This window comes from Rhopalosiphum padi, chromosome 2, assembly GCF_020882245.1.
Source record: "Rhopalosiphum padi isolate XX-2018 chromosome 2, ASM2088224v1, whole genome shotgun sequence".
Taxonomy (NCBI): domain Eukaryota; kingdom Metazoa; phylum Arthropoda; class Insecta; order Hemiptera; family Aphididae; genus Rhopalosiphum; species Rhopalosiphum padi.
In genome coordinates, this window is record NC_083598.1 from 83,974,257 (window position 1) to 83,991,565 (window position 17,309).

Genomic DNA, 17,309 nt, shown 5'->3' on the forward strand with positions numbered 1-17,309 from the left:
TGAATAGCAATCAATAATGTATGAAAACTTGCTCAAAGTGTACAAATCTGAACTTGTAAATGATTGTAGGTAAAACATGTATACTTATAATGTACTAATATAACAATTTGAAGCTATATTTTTAAGTATATTAAATATAAGATAAACACTTTCAAAGTTCATCATATCTATTACTTTTAGTAACTTAGGACACTTAGATATACCTATAATACGTTACTGTATACCAGTGGTGGCTCGTAGACGTTTAGCAAAGGAGTGTGATGAAAAAATTAAAGAACTATAATACATCATACAAAAAATTAAACACGTCATTACCGTTCGATTTGAGCGACAAAATTCGCCGCACATCATAAGCTTCTATAGCCGTCGCGTCGTCGTAATGATATTATTACTCGTATAACATTACTAAACCTACAGTGTATAGGAGAAACTGGTATTTTTATGTGCGATTCACAATGTCGCACAAGCTGCGGTGTTGCATAGGCGTATATAGCTATCCATATACCCGTATAATAACATCGCAAGTTCGTAACGATATTATAATAAAGTATGAAAATAGTTTTAATAATAATTAAAAATATATTTAATTGTTAATTTGTTAATGTATAATATACTAAATACTAAAATATGTACCTATTTATTGTGTAAATATATTTTTACTATAAATTGTTCATTTCTGTAGGGAGTGCGACCGCACCATCGCACATATGCACGAGCCGCCACTGTGTATACGCTATACATATTATTATGTTATATATTCATCATAATATATCAAAATTAAATGTAATGCGTACTATTTAAGTACAAATGGTACAATGTTTTCTAGTTCTCTCGTCAGTCTAATGTATTGATGAGTCGGTAGTGAAAAAAAGTATATATGTTACTTCTAGTAAACGATTCAAATTATAATATATATGAAAATCTAGATTATTAATCATTTGTCTACGGTTTCAATAATTCTCTATTGTTCCGGAAGGCTTTCTCCGCTAATTCGTTACTATTCAACAACCGTCCCTAATCAGCCTAGCCGTAGCCTCATCCAACGCGACCTTAGTACCTTACGAAGGAAGAAGTCGAAATATTATATTACCTGTTTACTAGTTGATGTGTACGAGTGCATTTCTAGTGTGAGCGTGTGCGCGTATTTGTTCTGCAATGTGATGTGGTGGACGTACATTGACATTGGAATGGTATATTGACTGTTGTCTGTTGAGTGTCGACCAGACTATAAATTAGTTTTTGATACAACCGACGACATCATTACCGAGAGGACTGCCAGTGGAAACACAATTGAATTATATAACACACAATATTATACTTGGAGTCATCGAATATTATTTCAAAAACATATAGATATAATAATTACTATAATGATGCTGCACGGGACATTATCTTTTTTAATATTGATGATTTTGAGTGCGACGCCAATTCTAGGTAATCCATTTCGGTTTAATATTTATACGTGTTTAAATGTATTTTTCAAATGCAATATATTAACATATACAAACATCTATGGTTGCAAGTTGTATAATTATCTAATTGCTGTTCTATTGTAGATTGTGCGAAAGTCGTTTGCTACTTCAGCAATTGGGCCATTTATCGACCGGGCATTGGAAAATATACCGTAGACGATATACCGGTCAAAGATTGCACCCATGTTATTTATTCTTTTGTCGGAGTAGACAATTCGACTTGGAGTATAAGTGTTCTCGAGCCTGAAGTAATTAACATTTTTTTTTCTTATTAAATTATTATTTATACATATGTATATATATAGTATATATGTACTATAAATACTTATTGCTTGAGTTTTTTAATACATTTTAGATCGATGTAAATAGAAATGGTTTCAAGAATTTCACGGATCTTCGAATAACGAACCCAGACGTTAAGTTTATGGTAGCTCTTGGTGGTTGGGGAGAGGGGGGCAAGAAGTATTCTACATTAGTGTCTTCTGCGGAGAAAAGAGCAATATTTATCAAAAGTGTAATAGGTTAGTCACTTTAAGGATTATACCTAAATATATATATAATATACATATTTTTATGTTTTTAGAATTTCTTAAGAAATACGAATTTGATGGTTTAGACCTCGACTGGGAATATCCTGGTGCAGTTGACCGAGACGGAGCTTATTCAGATCGCAATAATTTTTATTATTTTGTACAAGAACTAAGAGCAGAATTTGAAAATCAAAATACTTCATGGCAATTAACAATGGCAGTGCCATTAGCCAAATTCCGATTAATGGAAGGTTATTACGTTCCCGGTTTATGTCGGTAAACTATTCTTCATACAATTGTTACTTAGTTATAACTTATAATTTTGTTAAATATAAATATAAAGTATTAATAATAAATTTAATACCAGCTAACGATTTTATTGTTGAAACCATAATAATAAATAAAAAAAATAAATTTGATAATATAAAATGTATACAAACATTTAGTTAATAATATCGTGTCTGTGTTAGAACATGAAAATTATGAAATATTATTTATTTATGTATTACTGTGTTTTTAATATAGTTTAACCGATGCTGTACACGTAATGGCTTACGATTTAAGAGGAAATTGGGCTGGGTTTGCGGATGTCCATAGTCCATTGTTTAGAAGACCTTCTGATCAGTATGCTTATGAAAAACTAAATGTTGTGTGTAACTAAAGTTAAATTTTAAATTTGTACTGTGTTATACCTTAGTCTTAGTGTTATGCATTTTATGAATTGTAGGCAGATGGAATGCAATTATGGGTGGATCTTGGTTGTCCACCAAATAAATTAGTTATGGGTGTACCGTTCTATGGACGAACATTTACATTGAGTGCTAGTAATAAAAATTACAATATTGGCACATACATCAACAAAGAAGCAGGAGGTGGTGAACCTGGAAATTACACACAGGCTGTCGGATTTTTGGCTTACTACGAGATATGTGAATATTTAAAAGACGACGATAGTTGGGCTCAAATGTGGGATCCAATTGGACTGTGTCCGTATACATATAAAGGTGCTATTATTGTATATAATTACCAGATGCTTTAAGAATTATTTTTGATATACTTAATAATATAATTGTAATTGTTATTATACATACGCGATAAAAAAAAAAAATAGGTACACAGTGGATCGGCTATGAAAATGCCACAAGTTTATCATTTAAGATGGAACATATTAAAAACAAAGGCTACGGCGGTGCAATGACTTGGGCTGTAGATATGGACGATTTTCATAGCATTTGTGGTCCCAAAAATCCTCTCATTCGAATTCTACGAGACTCTATGGAAACATACACCCCTCCAGTTTTACAGATTACTACTACTCCTACGGTATGAAATCTAGAATGACTTATATTTGTGTTATTATTTATTTTTTAAGTATTGTATAATTGCTATTCCGTTAGCCCGATTGGTTGATACCTCCAGAGATAACCACTCAAAATAAGAAAGACACTACCATGCAAGCACCTACTGAACCTACAACGATATCAGTTAAAGAAACAAATAATGTTGTAAAAACATATGGTCAAAAATCAATAGGATGCAAACAAGGAGAATATTCGCCTAGTAATTATTGTCATAAAGTAAGTTATTGACTGAATAGTACATATACTACATATTGTGTTATTCAAATCCAAAACAAACACAAATCCTTTTAATCGAGTTTAAATATTATTTTATTTTATTCATAACAAAGACATGCGTTAATTTCATATTGTGGAGGAGGTCGGAGAGGATTATTAATAAATTATGTATAATACATATATATATTATAATATATTATATAATCTCTATACTAATACTATGTATCTACTTAATGCAATATATGCCTTTATAATTGCAGTAAACTGCCGCTATAACTAAAAAGATAATAAAAAAAAACCGATAATATTATATAATAAAAATAAGTACTTGTAATCACTTTTTATTCAGTAAAGGTGTTTATTGAAAAATTCAAAAACTATAACTATATATACTTATAAAATCTACCTTATTATTTTGTAATAATAGGTAATGTCATTACTTTATAGTTAGTAGACATAATTTCAAATCACATACCCGTCGTCATGATGGTAGGACTAGTAGGTGCTAAATGTTTAAGTAAGTAAATCATTTTATTTTGTTGTAAAATTAGAACAGCTGGTTCATCACTAGATAATATACGTAAATTAACTTTTACTATGTACGTACACGATTCACTACAAACAACTTGTTAATACTGTGTGTTCATATAGGTTTGGTGTGAATATGTAGAGTAATCACGAAACAGCAGTAGCGAATTTGTTTTTTTTTTTTTTCAATAATTTGTATGTAAACGTTTATAAATCATGAAAAAGTTTGTATTTAAAAGGAAATCCAGTACCGAAGAATAGTGACGGGCGTATCGCCAACAAGTACTAATGTTTTTTTCTTAATAATTTTTTAACTCTTTTTAATAAAATTATTTTCTATTTCGATGTTTCTCTAACTGTTAAATATTGAATTAAATTTTTGTTAATTTGTTCAAATAAAATTCTTTTTTTTATTATTAGAAAATTGATTAAATACTCTAATTTGTATTACGTACAATCGAAATGCAATGCAATTTAATGAAGTTTTAATAAGACATACAGAAAAAGTTGTTTTTTTAAAATCAATTATTTGAATTTTGAAAAGTATATATATACTCAAATATTTTCTGTGATCAAATCTATAAGTTTCCAAAAACAATCTTAGAAATATTTATTTCCCAATCCACTATTATGTAAAAGTAACTTTCCAATTATGATACCAAAAGTCAATTGTCATACAGACATACTTACCTATTATTTAAATTCTATAATCCATTTAATATTAGTTAGTTTAATATAATAATTTTTACTTTTAAAAGGTGCTTTAGCCTAATTGAAAATATTTTAAGCAACTCATTAAACAATGATGAATTGTAATTAAGAGAAAGTTAATATGAAAATTAGTCAACTATTGTTTTAGAGTATAATATGTGTAATATATCTATTCTATACTAATATACTCCGTGTTATGTACAGTATCTATTATAATAATTGTTTTAATTGTTTTTATTTTAGAAAACATTTTTAAGTAAATTGAATTGTGAATTATTTTTCAATTATAATTTTAATATTTTATTACCAGTCCCCCTAATGGTCCACCAAAGTACTCAACATGTTTCTTAATTCGATACATAATTAACATTATACACCTTTTTCATTTTATTTATGTTTAGATACTTATGCTTTTTATTTATTATTTTCATGCGATAGTACGTTTATTATAAATCTAATATGTTAATATTTATAAACATATACATATTATCTATATAATATATAAGTATAAAGTATACCGGGTGATTCTTTTATTGAACAACAGTTATTATTTCAAAATATATAAATGTTTTTGAAAATATTTTTTACATAATTTCCAGTCAAAATAAAACTATAAGTAGCTTATGAATTATAAGTATTTAAAGTTTAGGTGAGCAGAATAGTAGACAAACATTTTGCGGGGTATCCTCGTATACCATTTCACTCTGCTTACCTAAACTTTAAATACTATAACTCAAAAACTACTCGCGCGTCCGAATTTCGATTTTTATCCATCGAAATACTCTGGAAAATATTCTGCTTCAGAATATTAAATTAAAAAATTTATGTTTTCATTTAAAAAGGAAAACTTAATAAAAAATAATTTAAAAAAAAAAAAAAAAATGTTTTTATTTTGACTTAAAATCGTATAAAAAAAATATTTTCAAAAACGTTAATATACATTTTAAAATAATGAGTGTTGTTCAAAAAATAATTACCATAATATGTACTATGCACAAGAAGATTATACATATGTATCTAATCTCTAGATTATTCTATTTAATATCTTAAATATATTTTTATCGTAAATTATAATTATTGCGAGATTTGAAAGATTTTGATCTAAAGCAAAAAAGTGCTATCCATCTCAAAATATCAAATATCCCAGAAGATAATATTTAAATTTCAAACTAGCTGTTATATTACCTCGTAATAAATGGTTTTTATAAATCTATAACTACGATATTTTGCGTTAAATTTTATAATTTGAGTACATTTTAAGCAAAACTTAACATAAATTCACAATAAGCACTATAATGACATGATGTAAAATATTTCAGTTGTGGTCCAAAAAGTTCTATAAATAAAACTTTTATGGTTAGACATGCATATATTTTTTTATTTAGTTAAAAAAATGATATAATAACGTTGATGTAATGTTAAATCTAAAACAAAAGTATGATTTCTATGATAGTACTGTCATTTATAAGTAGAATATTTTAGATTTTCATTAATTTATCTTATCCTGTAAGAAAATATTGGTTTTAACTTTCAAGTTTCAACACTATAATTATAAGAATCAAAAAGTTCTATTTAAATCACTATAAATAAACAGTTTGCGTGTTAATTTAGAACTTTTTATTTCTCAATAACTTTTTAAATAATACGTCAACATTTCCATTTAAAATTTGAATTAATAATTTTAGAGCATTGACAACTAATAACCTTTATTATAGGTATATATTAAAAAAAATTATTAGTTAGCTTTTGGTTCTGAGCTGACGAAATGTCTTAGTCATGCTTCTAATTGTATTCGTATAGGTATATAATTATATTATATATTTAGTGAGGTAAATTTAAAACATATTATGTTATATTAAAATATAATTTTTTTTTTTTATTTACAATAAATATATTAAAAATGCTTGTATATATTTATTTTTAGTATTTCATGTGTGATCATGGGAAATTGATGCCTTTCATTTGTCAACCCGGCACTTATTGGAATCAAGAGGAGTTGGTATGCGATTGGCCTTCCCGAACTGCCCAGTCAAATTGCATAACAGTTTAATTTATAAAATATAGAATTCGGATATAGATATACAAGAAAATTATATGTTAACAAAAATGTAACAATAGTAAATTTACATTAAAAGGAAGTTACATTGTCCGCAGTAACATGTGTTTTACTTTTGTCACCTCTAAACTTCCCGTCTTTATAATATAACTAACTCCGTTCAGCGTATACACGTCTTAGTTGAATGGTAGTAATCGACGATGAAAGAATTAACATTGCTCGTTATTTTTTCGCTGGCCTCTGCAGCGTGGGCTGCGGGCCTCGAATCAATTCCTTTTGGATTTTACGAGGAGCTCAAGAACAGCGAGCACCAAAAATGTAGCGTAGACGTGAAAAATATGTTGGACGGAGTGAAAAATCTAGACAAATGGGCACTGGAAAGTTGGTTTTTATTTCAATACGCATATTATACACCTATAGTTCTGATCTAAAGCGTCGGTCGTTTATTTATTGCCGCAAAATTTCAGTGATGGATTCGTCAGCCAAGATGCCATCGGGAATATTAAGAGGCAATTTGAATCAGTATGGCGATTTCGACGAGTGTATTAACGCCATCGACAACAATGGGATGTCGGGACAATATTGTTTGGTCGCGATCCAATTAAAACCCCCCGTTTTCAGCAACTACATCAGTGCTTACCACCAAGTGAAAAATAATTTGACCGACGTAAGTTTTCAACACATTTCGAATCCACCTTAATTTTCGTTTATATAATTTGTTTTATTTTCAGCCTGGCCATCGCTTACCAAAGTTTTCTACGGTTTACTGGGGTGTTTGTGTGCCGTCTTCTTGCGGTCCGGATGACGTGGCCTCTGCTGTGGGATCGACTGCTCTAAAGTTCCAACACGTCGAAGTTCTCGTTGAAAATGACATGTGTCAGGTGAAACGCATACCGAAAAAATCAACAGATTTCGATTGGGTACGGTTTGGCGTGGCAATTTTCATTTTAAGTATGTCAATGTTTGGACAAGGAACAATATGCACCCCCGACGAACTCGATCGTATGTACAATTTTTTTTTAACCAGATAAGTTGTTCGTTTGTTTTGTGTATAATAACTTTATAAAATTGCGTTTTGTATTTTGTATAAAATATAATAGCCGACGTGGAACGAACCGCACCTCTTATGCTTCGAATAACGCGTGTGCTGAGGAAGTCGTTTGCAATCAGGACGAACTTTAAATCTCTATTTGTTTCCCCTGCTAAAGACGGATTCAAGAGCATACAAGGAATTCGAGCTCTTAACATGGTTGCCTTGCTATTGTGTCACATGGTCATGGCCAAAATGTTTTTGCCATACTTAAACAAGACCGAAATGTCCGAAGTGAGTTTAAAAAATATTTCGTGGATAATACTTCTACTTGACACATTTTTGTCTAGTATCATTATTTTATTTTTATGTCATAGAATATGTCGAAACCATGGCTCATCACAGGAAGAGTGGCTTATTTATATACGGATTCTTTCTTGGTCATTAGTGGCTTATTGGCAGCATATACATTAAGTAAATTTTCACCGGTTAAGAGTATTATTTCACGTTATATACGGTTAGTTAAAATATTTTTTGTATAGTCTTATTTTTTATATCACTAATGAATAGAAAATTGGCGATAGAAATTATTTAAAAAATAGGTTTTTGTCCGTTCAAATACATTTTTTTTTCCTTAAATTATTTCTTATTCATCCGGAATACATCATTATAATTATTTTATCAATAAAATTAATTTTTTTGAGATTTCAATTAAATGTGCAATGTTTAAAGTAATCTATATATATATATATTTTTTTTTTAATAAAGGTTTAAGTTAGGTTTACTTTTAGGTTTAGGTCTTACTTACCTATACCTAACCTATTAAAAAATAATTAAATACAAAATAAACTATAATATTACCAATGATTGCTCTATTTTATCTATTTAAATAATAGTTTTAGACTAAGTACAGGTAAAATACATAATATTGTAAAATAAATTAAAATATAAAAAATAAATGTGAGATAAACAATAAAAATATATTTGACTTTAATTATTTTATTATAATTTAATTTATGGGAAAAATTTTATGTTTTAGATTGACTGCAACTCTAGTAACTGTAATGCTTATTTGTGCTAAATACTTACCCGAAATGAATTATGGGCCTATGTGGAATATGGTCATCACACGACACTCTGACCTTTGTTACAAGAACTGGTGGAGAAACTTACTGTATATTCAAAACTTATTTGGTTTTAAAAATATGGTAAACATATTGCTACCACTTATACCATTTTAAAATGTTAATATTCTGTCAAGATCAATATATAGTTTTTATTTTCAGTGTTTAACGCACACTCATCAACTTGCTATAGACTTTCAATTGTTCATTATGGCTATTCCATTAATGTATTTATTTAAAAAAAGTAAAGCTGTTGCATTGTTCGTTATCACGGCAATCATGTCTGCATCAACAATACTACGTTATCAAGCAGTCAAAAATAATAATTTGGCCACGGTTGTCTATTTTGGATCAAAGTATGCATCTAAATTGTATTATGACTTACTCTTCCATACTAGCAATGATTTTATAAATATTTAATTTTTTCTATTTGGGAAGATTACTTTTAACTTTAAACTAGTGTGTTGTTTTTAATACAAATTAAAGAAAAATTAATTTCTTACATCAAATAATTTAAAAAAAAAACTTTTATTCATATTTTGAGAGTATCATTTGTATATGTTATAATAGTGGATATAATTTGATACTGCAAATTTAGCATACAAATGACCCTTGTTTTGAAGAAATTATAGATATTTATTTTGCTCGGTCATATATAAATATATTATATCTATATTCACTTACTTATATAGTTATATATCATATTTTTATCTATCAGATAAAAGTGATGACGGCTTCACTAGAGTCTGACAAGCAACATTTTCGTCATGTGTGTATGTAACTATTAACTATGTTAAAACAAATTTTTTAAACTTTGTAAATATTATTAGTACATTAAATCATATCGGTCCACTGTAGTCCAAACTAGTCCAAACAGATCTTAAACCCCAATGTGCATACACATTAATACCTTACTAAATTATGTAATTAGTTATAATCGCTTGATTTAAAAAATTCAGTTAAAAAATGAATTATGCCAAAAAAAATGTATTTAATGGATTTAGATGTGTGTAGATAGAGAATGTGTTAGTTAGACGCGTCTCTTTCTAAACATTATAGGTTCAATTTCTCCAATATTTCAGTAGCTTAAAAATATATTAAACATACCTGTTTTTATAAATATTATCATTTTTGTATGAACACAAGACTGTTACCTAAAATAATATTAATATTTTTTTTAAAACTACTGAAATGTTTTTTTTTCCAATAGCATTTCACAATTGAATCGTACTTTTGATTTAACGTATACTTTACCGACACACCGAGCAACCGTTTATCTAATGGGCTTTTTGGTTGGTTATTGGATGCAGCAACGCGGTCGTTTAAATATTTCCAGTGTAAGTATACATCTACTATAGGAAATATATAGGTCTTACTTATGCTGTAAGCTTTACGGCTTTCTCACATCATACGACTACCTGACAATCCGTTTTAATTTCAGGCACAAGTGAAAAAGACATGGCTCGTAGCGACTGCTTGTGGACTGTTGGCGGTGTTTGGTCCTTATCAATTGTCCAACATGAACTATGTGTACAACAATATTCACTTAGCGATTTTTAACGCAATCGCACCCATCCTATGGTCTGTTTTCATACTGTGGTGCATCATTGCCACCGACAATGGTCACGGAGGTGAGTAACTATAGTGTATATATTATAAAGCGTTGGTGATAGGTTGAAACACTTTCTGTCCCCACACTGGGACTTTCTTCTCTACATATCCATAACTGCATAAGTGCTCGCAAGTGGATTTAGTTGGCGCAACGTTTGAAAAAACATGTTACAGACACTTTCAACGATATTATGTATATTGGTTATTAATTTTATGACATCCCAAATACTGTATAAAAAGTAATATATATATACTATACATTGTATTGTATTTATAGGTTGGTTCGGAAGACTATTGTGTTGTAGGCCGTTTACGATGCTTTCAAAAATATCTTATGCCGTTTACCTGGTGCAATATCCTGTGTTCTTCTATTTCGTTGGATCAACCAGAGGCCCGTCCTTACACACTACAGCTACGATGGTAATAAAGAAATAAATACAATTTAATAAATTATTAATATATTGTTTTATTGTTGCACTATAATATTATATTATAAAGTCGTTTAACGCATGTAACGACAGCGGGCGTTTGTTTATTGTGTAGTGATAGTGTAATAAAATAAGTATGATTTTTTTTAATTCCCATACTTGAATAATTTTGTATTTTAAAAATCAAATATGTAGGTATATAATAATTGAAAAAATGAAATCTAAATATGTTAGAAATAACTGTATTTTATTTCAACTCAAAATTGGCTGCGGGACACCATTGCTCTAAATCTATGCAATCATTACATTACGATTACACTAACACTATATTTGAAGTTTTTTCTTATAAGTGTACATAAATGTGCAGATGTATTCACTATTTTTATATTATTATTTTTTTTTCAGTTTGACGTTGGTCAAATGATACTGATTGCTGGTTTGTCAGTTTTTCTGACGTTGGCCGTCGATATCCCATTTCAAAAAATTGGCAAATATGTGACTGAAAGAGGATCAAACGACAAAGTTAAATCATTATAAACTGTTCAGTTATAGTGAAATTTAAATTTTTAATACTAAATTGTTTAATGTTTATCATTACTAATTACCGCGTTTTTCTGATGAGAATACTCATTAAATATACCTGCGGTATTTGGTATTTATATTTTTAAACGTGATAATGTAACATACGTACATAAATATTTATTTATCGAAGTGATATTATTGTGATTGTTTTTATAATTGAAAAAATACAACAAAAATTATTTTTTCTCACAATCTATTAACATTAAATCTATCTACCTATGAGGCTATGTCGATAAGATTTCTTGTGTCTAAATTCTTTAGAATATTATAATAGATGTGATAGCAGCTGAATTCGTCTAGCAATAATATTTTTTCATTCTGTTAAAACCATTACTTTGGTCACTATATGTATACCATATGTACCTTATATACAGAAAAACATGAACAAATAATATATTAGACGATTGTTTTAAGTTTTAAATGATCATCGTTTATATAATATTATATTATGTATATTCATTTCGGACATTCATCAAGGCCAGTATTTTTAGTACTGTGTACCATGCAAGTATACATATAAAATTATAAACTTTAAGTCCGTATACTATAATGGCCAAATGAGGATATAGTGGATACTTATACCTATACCAGTATACCACTGTGTATAATTACTAATTATACGGATATTACCTACTAATTACTCACTAATTATAATAATACTATAGATCTACCTATTACAAACTTATACTGATTTACCGTACTAATTTGCAAGCTATTGTGTGCGTTTATAAAAAGTTAACTAGCGCTGGCATTGAGTCAAAAAAGCTCGAGGTTAGGAAAATAGTTCAAACAATAAAGTATAAATAAGCTTAATTTTATTTGTAATTTCTATTGAAACCCTGTTTAAGTTTAGACACACGACCTTCAAAAAAATTGTTAAAACGAATAGAATTACGCAAAAACCTGCAAAAGGATATTTTGTTTCCGTCTAGTAAAATACAATAATTATTATGTTGTCACGGTATTAAATTAGTTTATTTTAAATAAATGATTGATTCGTGTTTACCTCACTTAAGTACAAGTTTTATAATTCTTGAACGCACGAATGAACGTCCTCCGCATATACACCTACTTATAAGTAGAATGTAAGACGATCAATTTATTGTATAATTAAACCTTAAATATAATGCATTTAAAATAATAAAATGTCAAGATGCACTTAAATCCTGAAAATGGACTAAAAAATGAAAATTTAAAAAAATATAAAAATATACCCAAAATGACTTAAGACCAAATATCAAACCTAAAATATGAAATGTATGTTTCAAAATTGAATCCATTAGTACATATAGACGTGTTATACATTATTTGATTGGTCATTATAATATTATATTGATTACGCTAAAACAGTTTTAACGATTAGAATAGTATTCTAAAGCAGCCTTGAAAAGTTTGTATACTGCACTGCTACGACAACATTTGTTTTCTCTATATATCTATCTCCCAAATAATATACGACATTAAAGATATTCCGTATTTCCATGATTATACGACTCTCTGGGTCAGTTTTAGGGAGGATCTGTTTTATATTTTAAAATTGGAGAATATTTCCGGTACATCGACCTGATGGAATTCTCAACATTAAGGGGCCTCGCTACTGCCGTCAATTTGAGCTTAAAAGACGTTGTTATGACAAAATTAAAATTAGTTTAAGATGTCCGATTTTGATTCTGAAAAAAATTCTGAACTCGGCAGAAAATTGTCTATAATCTTACAGAATACTTTGTAACAATTAAATCTTATATTCTAATGAAATGGTCATAAAAACATGAATTTTTTCAAATCATAATATTAAATTTAAAATTAAAACCGGAAAGTTTCCTACGATTTACAGACATTTTCTGCTGAATTTAAATATTTTTTCAGAATTAAGATCAGACAACAACTAACTTTAATTTTGTCAAATCAATAAGTAAGTTGTCGTAAAATTCGTATAGTGAATTTTTATTGTTATCGAGTTATTGACATTTGCTTGCGCATACGAGAGTAGCAACCGTCGGTGACTCCAGTCGATATACCCGCAATGAATTTCACTTACACTCATAATCATTTACAACTAACACATAGATGTCGGGCGACTTAAATATGAATATGAATTGCCTAAATGTTGTCCATTAAATAATAACCGTGGCGAGGCCCCTAACATTTTTTAAATAATTAATCGAAATTTTAATCCAATTATCTTAATTTAATGCATATATTATTTCCTTTAAAAATGACAATAACGATTGAATATGAAAAAAACTCTTTTTGATAAATTAATAAATTTACTAGCCGAATGAGTAGCAAGACAAAAATATTATGTAATTAAATAATATAAATGTCATATTTTAAATAGGTAACACAACTAAACTAAAATAACAGGTTTTATTTTTAATTTCAAAGTTTGAATTTTAGACATCAATAACATCGCATAAGAACTTACTTTGTAAGTACCTAGCATAACATATTAACATGTCAATACAAACATTGTATTCCTCATAAAATATTCATGATTCATTTTTAATTGTATGTAATAAAGTTAAAATATTTCATCGACCAAGGCATATTGTTTTATTAGTCATTTATGACCTAATCTAATTAGACCCTCAAATCACCGGTTGCAAATTAACAACAATAATGCGTTTCAAATACGTTTGTAACAAATTCGTAAATAATAATTTTTCGTGAAATGCCAACATCATTTTTACGTACTATAGTAAACATATAACTTACAATAACTAATAATAACAATTAAGATAATTAATTTAATAGCCGAATGAGTGGTAACTAAGACAAACATAATTACGTGAAATGTCATAAACGTCAACCGTCATTAAATTTAGGATTTTAGATTTCACTATATAACGAGAGCTCGCATGACAGTAATAAAACAAAACAAAAAATTATTGAACTTAATAATTAAAACATCGGAAAAAACATAATTTGATAAAAGTGAACCACTCAGACTGTCCACGTACCTCCTAGCTCGAGAGCTAGTTGCGATCATCGTTGCTGGGAGGTCTAGACTCATAAAGCTAAGACCCCGCCAGCCGCCTCACGCTCCGATACATGGACTAAGTCTCATCATCGTGGCCAATGACGACTCCAGATTTGCACCTGGAGGGGACGATGCATACTACAGAAATGATCCTGTGAAGTATGATCTTAAATTTTCAACTGCAAATCAACCCATATATGTGCAGTCCTGAGACCGAAAAAAAGTGGTAGGTTCGTCACTACGAAACACGAGGTAGCGGCATCGCGGTACCGCATTCGGATGACCAGTGCGATGGACCGCATGCGCTTTTCGGTCCAATGAATTTCCGGCGTAATATCAGTACCGGGAAAACGTTTCGTACTTCCGGAAAACGTCGACGCGCCGCGTTCCGTTGCCACGTCGCAGTGGACGTCCCGCGACAGTGCCATCTACCGTCGTCCGTTTGGCGCTCCACTAACGAGTTGTCGACGGTTTTAACGAGAGCCCGCACCGATAGATCTCGCTGCCGTTACCCCCCCCCCCTCCCCCGAAAACCGATACGCCAACGCTATTGCGTTTAAACAATTTTATTATTTTAAATAACACCGCGTTTCAATATTTAATATTTATCTAGTACGTTGGAATCCGTTTACATTATAACATGTATATACATCGTCTACCTTCACGTTCAATGGAATACAAAATAATATCTTTAAAGTTCCCAAACATAGGAAACTGTACTGTGTTTCTATAGAATACCTAAACTGGCTAAACTAATCAATTTATAAAGTATCGGCAGTTGGCCATTTTTTTTCCACGTACATAATAATATTATCTCATGTCATAAGTCACAACGCATTATGAATGCACGTATTATTGTGTTTATAATAAATATTAAATTTACAAATTATACCTACCACAATAATACATAGAGTTAAACATAAACATAATAAAAAAAAAACTATAGGTAATATTATATTATTATATTATTAGAATTAGGTCGAAAACATTTTAAAATTAATTTTAATTCCATTTAATAGAGCCAATGGCTCCGAACCATATAGAGCGTATCAGATTGAGTCTAGTCACATTTTGACATTTCGCTGCCTAGTGTTTACCGAAATTACAATGGCCATTGCTGAATAGTAACTACCGATCACGAGGTAAACGGTAAACACTGGTCGTTACGAAGGATACAAAATATACGAGAATGTATTGCAGAATAAGAAAATACAAGATTGGAAAAATGGTTCCAAAATATTTGAGACATTAGAAAAGAATGATTTTTCTATTAGAACATGTTTCATTGTTTTAGAATATTATGTTGTTATACCAACTCTGAACTAATGCATCGGTAGGAACTTTGTATATATTAATATTATAATGAATCACTAATATTATATGGACTAATGATAGAAATCGATTTCTCGTTAGATCGATTAGGTACCTATAATTGCAAAATAATCATTTTAAAAAAAGTTTCATAAACAGAATTTCATTAAATTCTTTTGGGACAAGTGGGACAAAACCAGTACTATTTAGTATTTATTACCATCAAAAAGATCTTAAGAAAAATACAAAAAATGAAGAGACTATCAATATAAACAATATCAAAAGAAATTAAAAAAAATAAGATAAGTATACGAAGGAGATGTTTATTTTATTAAAAATGATGTGCTATATGTTATCAATATTTTTGTTAAGAATTAAGAATTTTAATTAATCTATTATTCAAATAATTTTATTCCTATTTGTACATTTTTTTAAAACTGTTATCTAGACTAGACTAGCAATTGACAGTTGTTTTGTCATTACTCATTTGTGACATTTACGAATTGCAAAATGTCGATTTACAGCTCTGATCACCTGAACTTAAAATACTTATTGTTAAAACTAATTAACTATATACCTATTAAATTTTATACATAAAAATTCACCAAAAAATATTTTTTCATTGGAATATAATTAATATAAAATTCAAAATTCAAAACAAACAAAATTCCGATAAAATAAATACATTTAATAATATTTTTTTGTTTCAAAAATATTATAATCTTTAACTTTAAATTATGTAAAAAAGGTTTTACAAAAACTTATAATTTTCGAAATTCTTAATGAGTAATTTATGTTAAATATCTAATTCGTAAAGTATCTGTGTATTTTTTGTTATAATAAATTGTTATCTATAATTTTTGACATTTTATTTCACTATCGAACTAATATTACATGTAACATATTATAATTTTATTGTATAAATTCATTATAGTTAAACAATATATTACACATTTTAGATTGTACATTTATATGAAAATAATTGTCATATATTATAATATTGTGTACCGCTATGAATTGGAAAAAAAATAGGATAAACCGAGTCATGACAGACTGTTTTTTTTTTTTTATAAAGATAACTCATTAATCGGTTTTTGTTTATCTAACAGGATGGATTCATTTCCTTTATGATATTATAAAGTAATATTCTTCGTGATATTTAGACCATTAGTATTTTTCAATTAACATAACATGACGGTTATTTATTTATTATTATAGTTTTTAACGTTTACAATAATTAATTCTGCAAAAGTATTTATTATTTAACTATGTTTTATTATATTTATGTAACAAGGTTAACGCTTTTTTTTTGGAATCTAACGTATAAATTGAACAGTTAGCTGCCACTAAAAAAGCTATTACATGTTAC

General features: G+C 28.7%; 2 protein-coding genes and 1 non-coding gene across 3 annotated transcripts; 2 read left to right on the top strand and 1 right to left on the bottom strand.

The window, feature by feature from the left end:
• Positions 1-830: 830 nt before the first annotated feature.
• LOC132920030 (endochitinase) lies at positions 831-6,975 on the top strand. Its single transcript, XM_060982050.1, has 9 exons — positions 831-1,434; positions 1,557-1,720; positions 1,828-1,993; positions 2,056-2,278; positions 2,528-2,651; positions 2,730-3,006; positions 3,114-3,325; positions 3,400-3,579; positions 6,743-6,975. The coding sequence occupies exons 1-9, from the start codon at positions 1,371-1,373 to the stop codon at positions 6,866-6,868; spliced, it is 1,536 nt and encodes a 511-aa protein (XP_060838033.1). The 5' UTR covers positions 831-1,370; the 3' UTR covers positions 6,869-6,975.
• Positions 6,976-7,033: 58 nt separating this feature from the next.
• On the top strand, positions 7,034-11,841 carry LOC132920029 (nose resistant to fluoxetine protein 6-like). Its single transcript, XM_060982049.1, has 11 exons — positions 7,034-7,255; positions 7,342-7,541; positions 7,606-7,876; positions 7,975-8,198; positions 8,282-8,421; positions 8,944-9,112; positions 9,191-9,384; positions 10,239-10,365; positions 10,470-10,659; positions 10,917-11,059; positions 11,473-11,841. Exons 1-11 carry the CDS (start codon positions 7,075-7,077, stop codon positions 11,602-11,604), a joined length of 1,971 nt encoding a protein of 656 aa, XP_060838032.1. The 5' UTR covers positions 7,034-7,074; the 3' UTR covers positions 11,605-11,841.
• A 2,746-nt stretch (positions 11,842-14,587) lies between these two features.
• On the bottom strand, positions 14,588-14,798 carry LOC132923550 (small nucleolar RNA U3). Its single transcript, XR_009661205.1, has one exon. It is a non-coding gene; the product is annotated as a small nucleolar RNA U3 (small nucleolar RNA).
• Positions 14,799-17,309: the final 2,511 nt, after the last annotated feature.

Excerpts from the sequence above, each read along its gene's own strand:
- LOC132920030 (XM_060982050.1), top strand. The coding sequence starts at position 1,371 with ATGATGCTGCACGGGACATTATCTTTTTTAATATTGATGATTTTGAGT. Across the intron at positions 1,435-1,556 it reads GAGTGCGACGCCAATTCTAG|ATTGTGCGAAAGTCGTTTGC; the intron begins GTAATCCATTTC and ends GTTCTATTGTAG. Across the intron at positions 1,994-2,055 it reads ATTTATCAAAAGTGTAATAG|AATTTCTTAAGAAATACGAA; the intron begins GTTAGTCACTTT and ends TTATGTTTTTAG.
- LOC132920029 (XM_060982049.1), top strand. The coding sequence starts at position 7,075 with ATGAAAGAATTAACATTGCTCGTTATTTTTTCGCTGGCCTCTGCAGCG. Across the intron at positions 7,256-7,341 it reads AGACAAATGGGCACTGGAAA|TGATGGATTCGTCAGCCAAG; the intron begins GTTGGTTTTTAT and ends GCAAAATTTCAG. Across the intron at positions 8,199-8,281 it reads ACAAGACCGAAATGTCCGAA|AATATGTCGAAACCATGGCT; the intron begins GTGAGTTTAAAA and ends TTTATGTCATAG.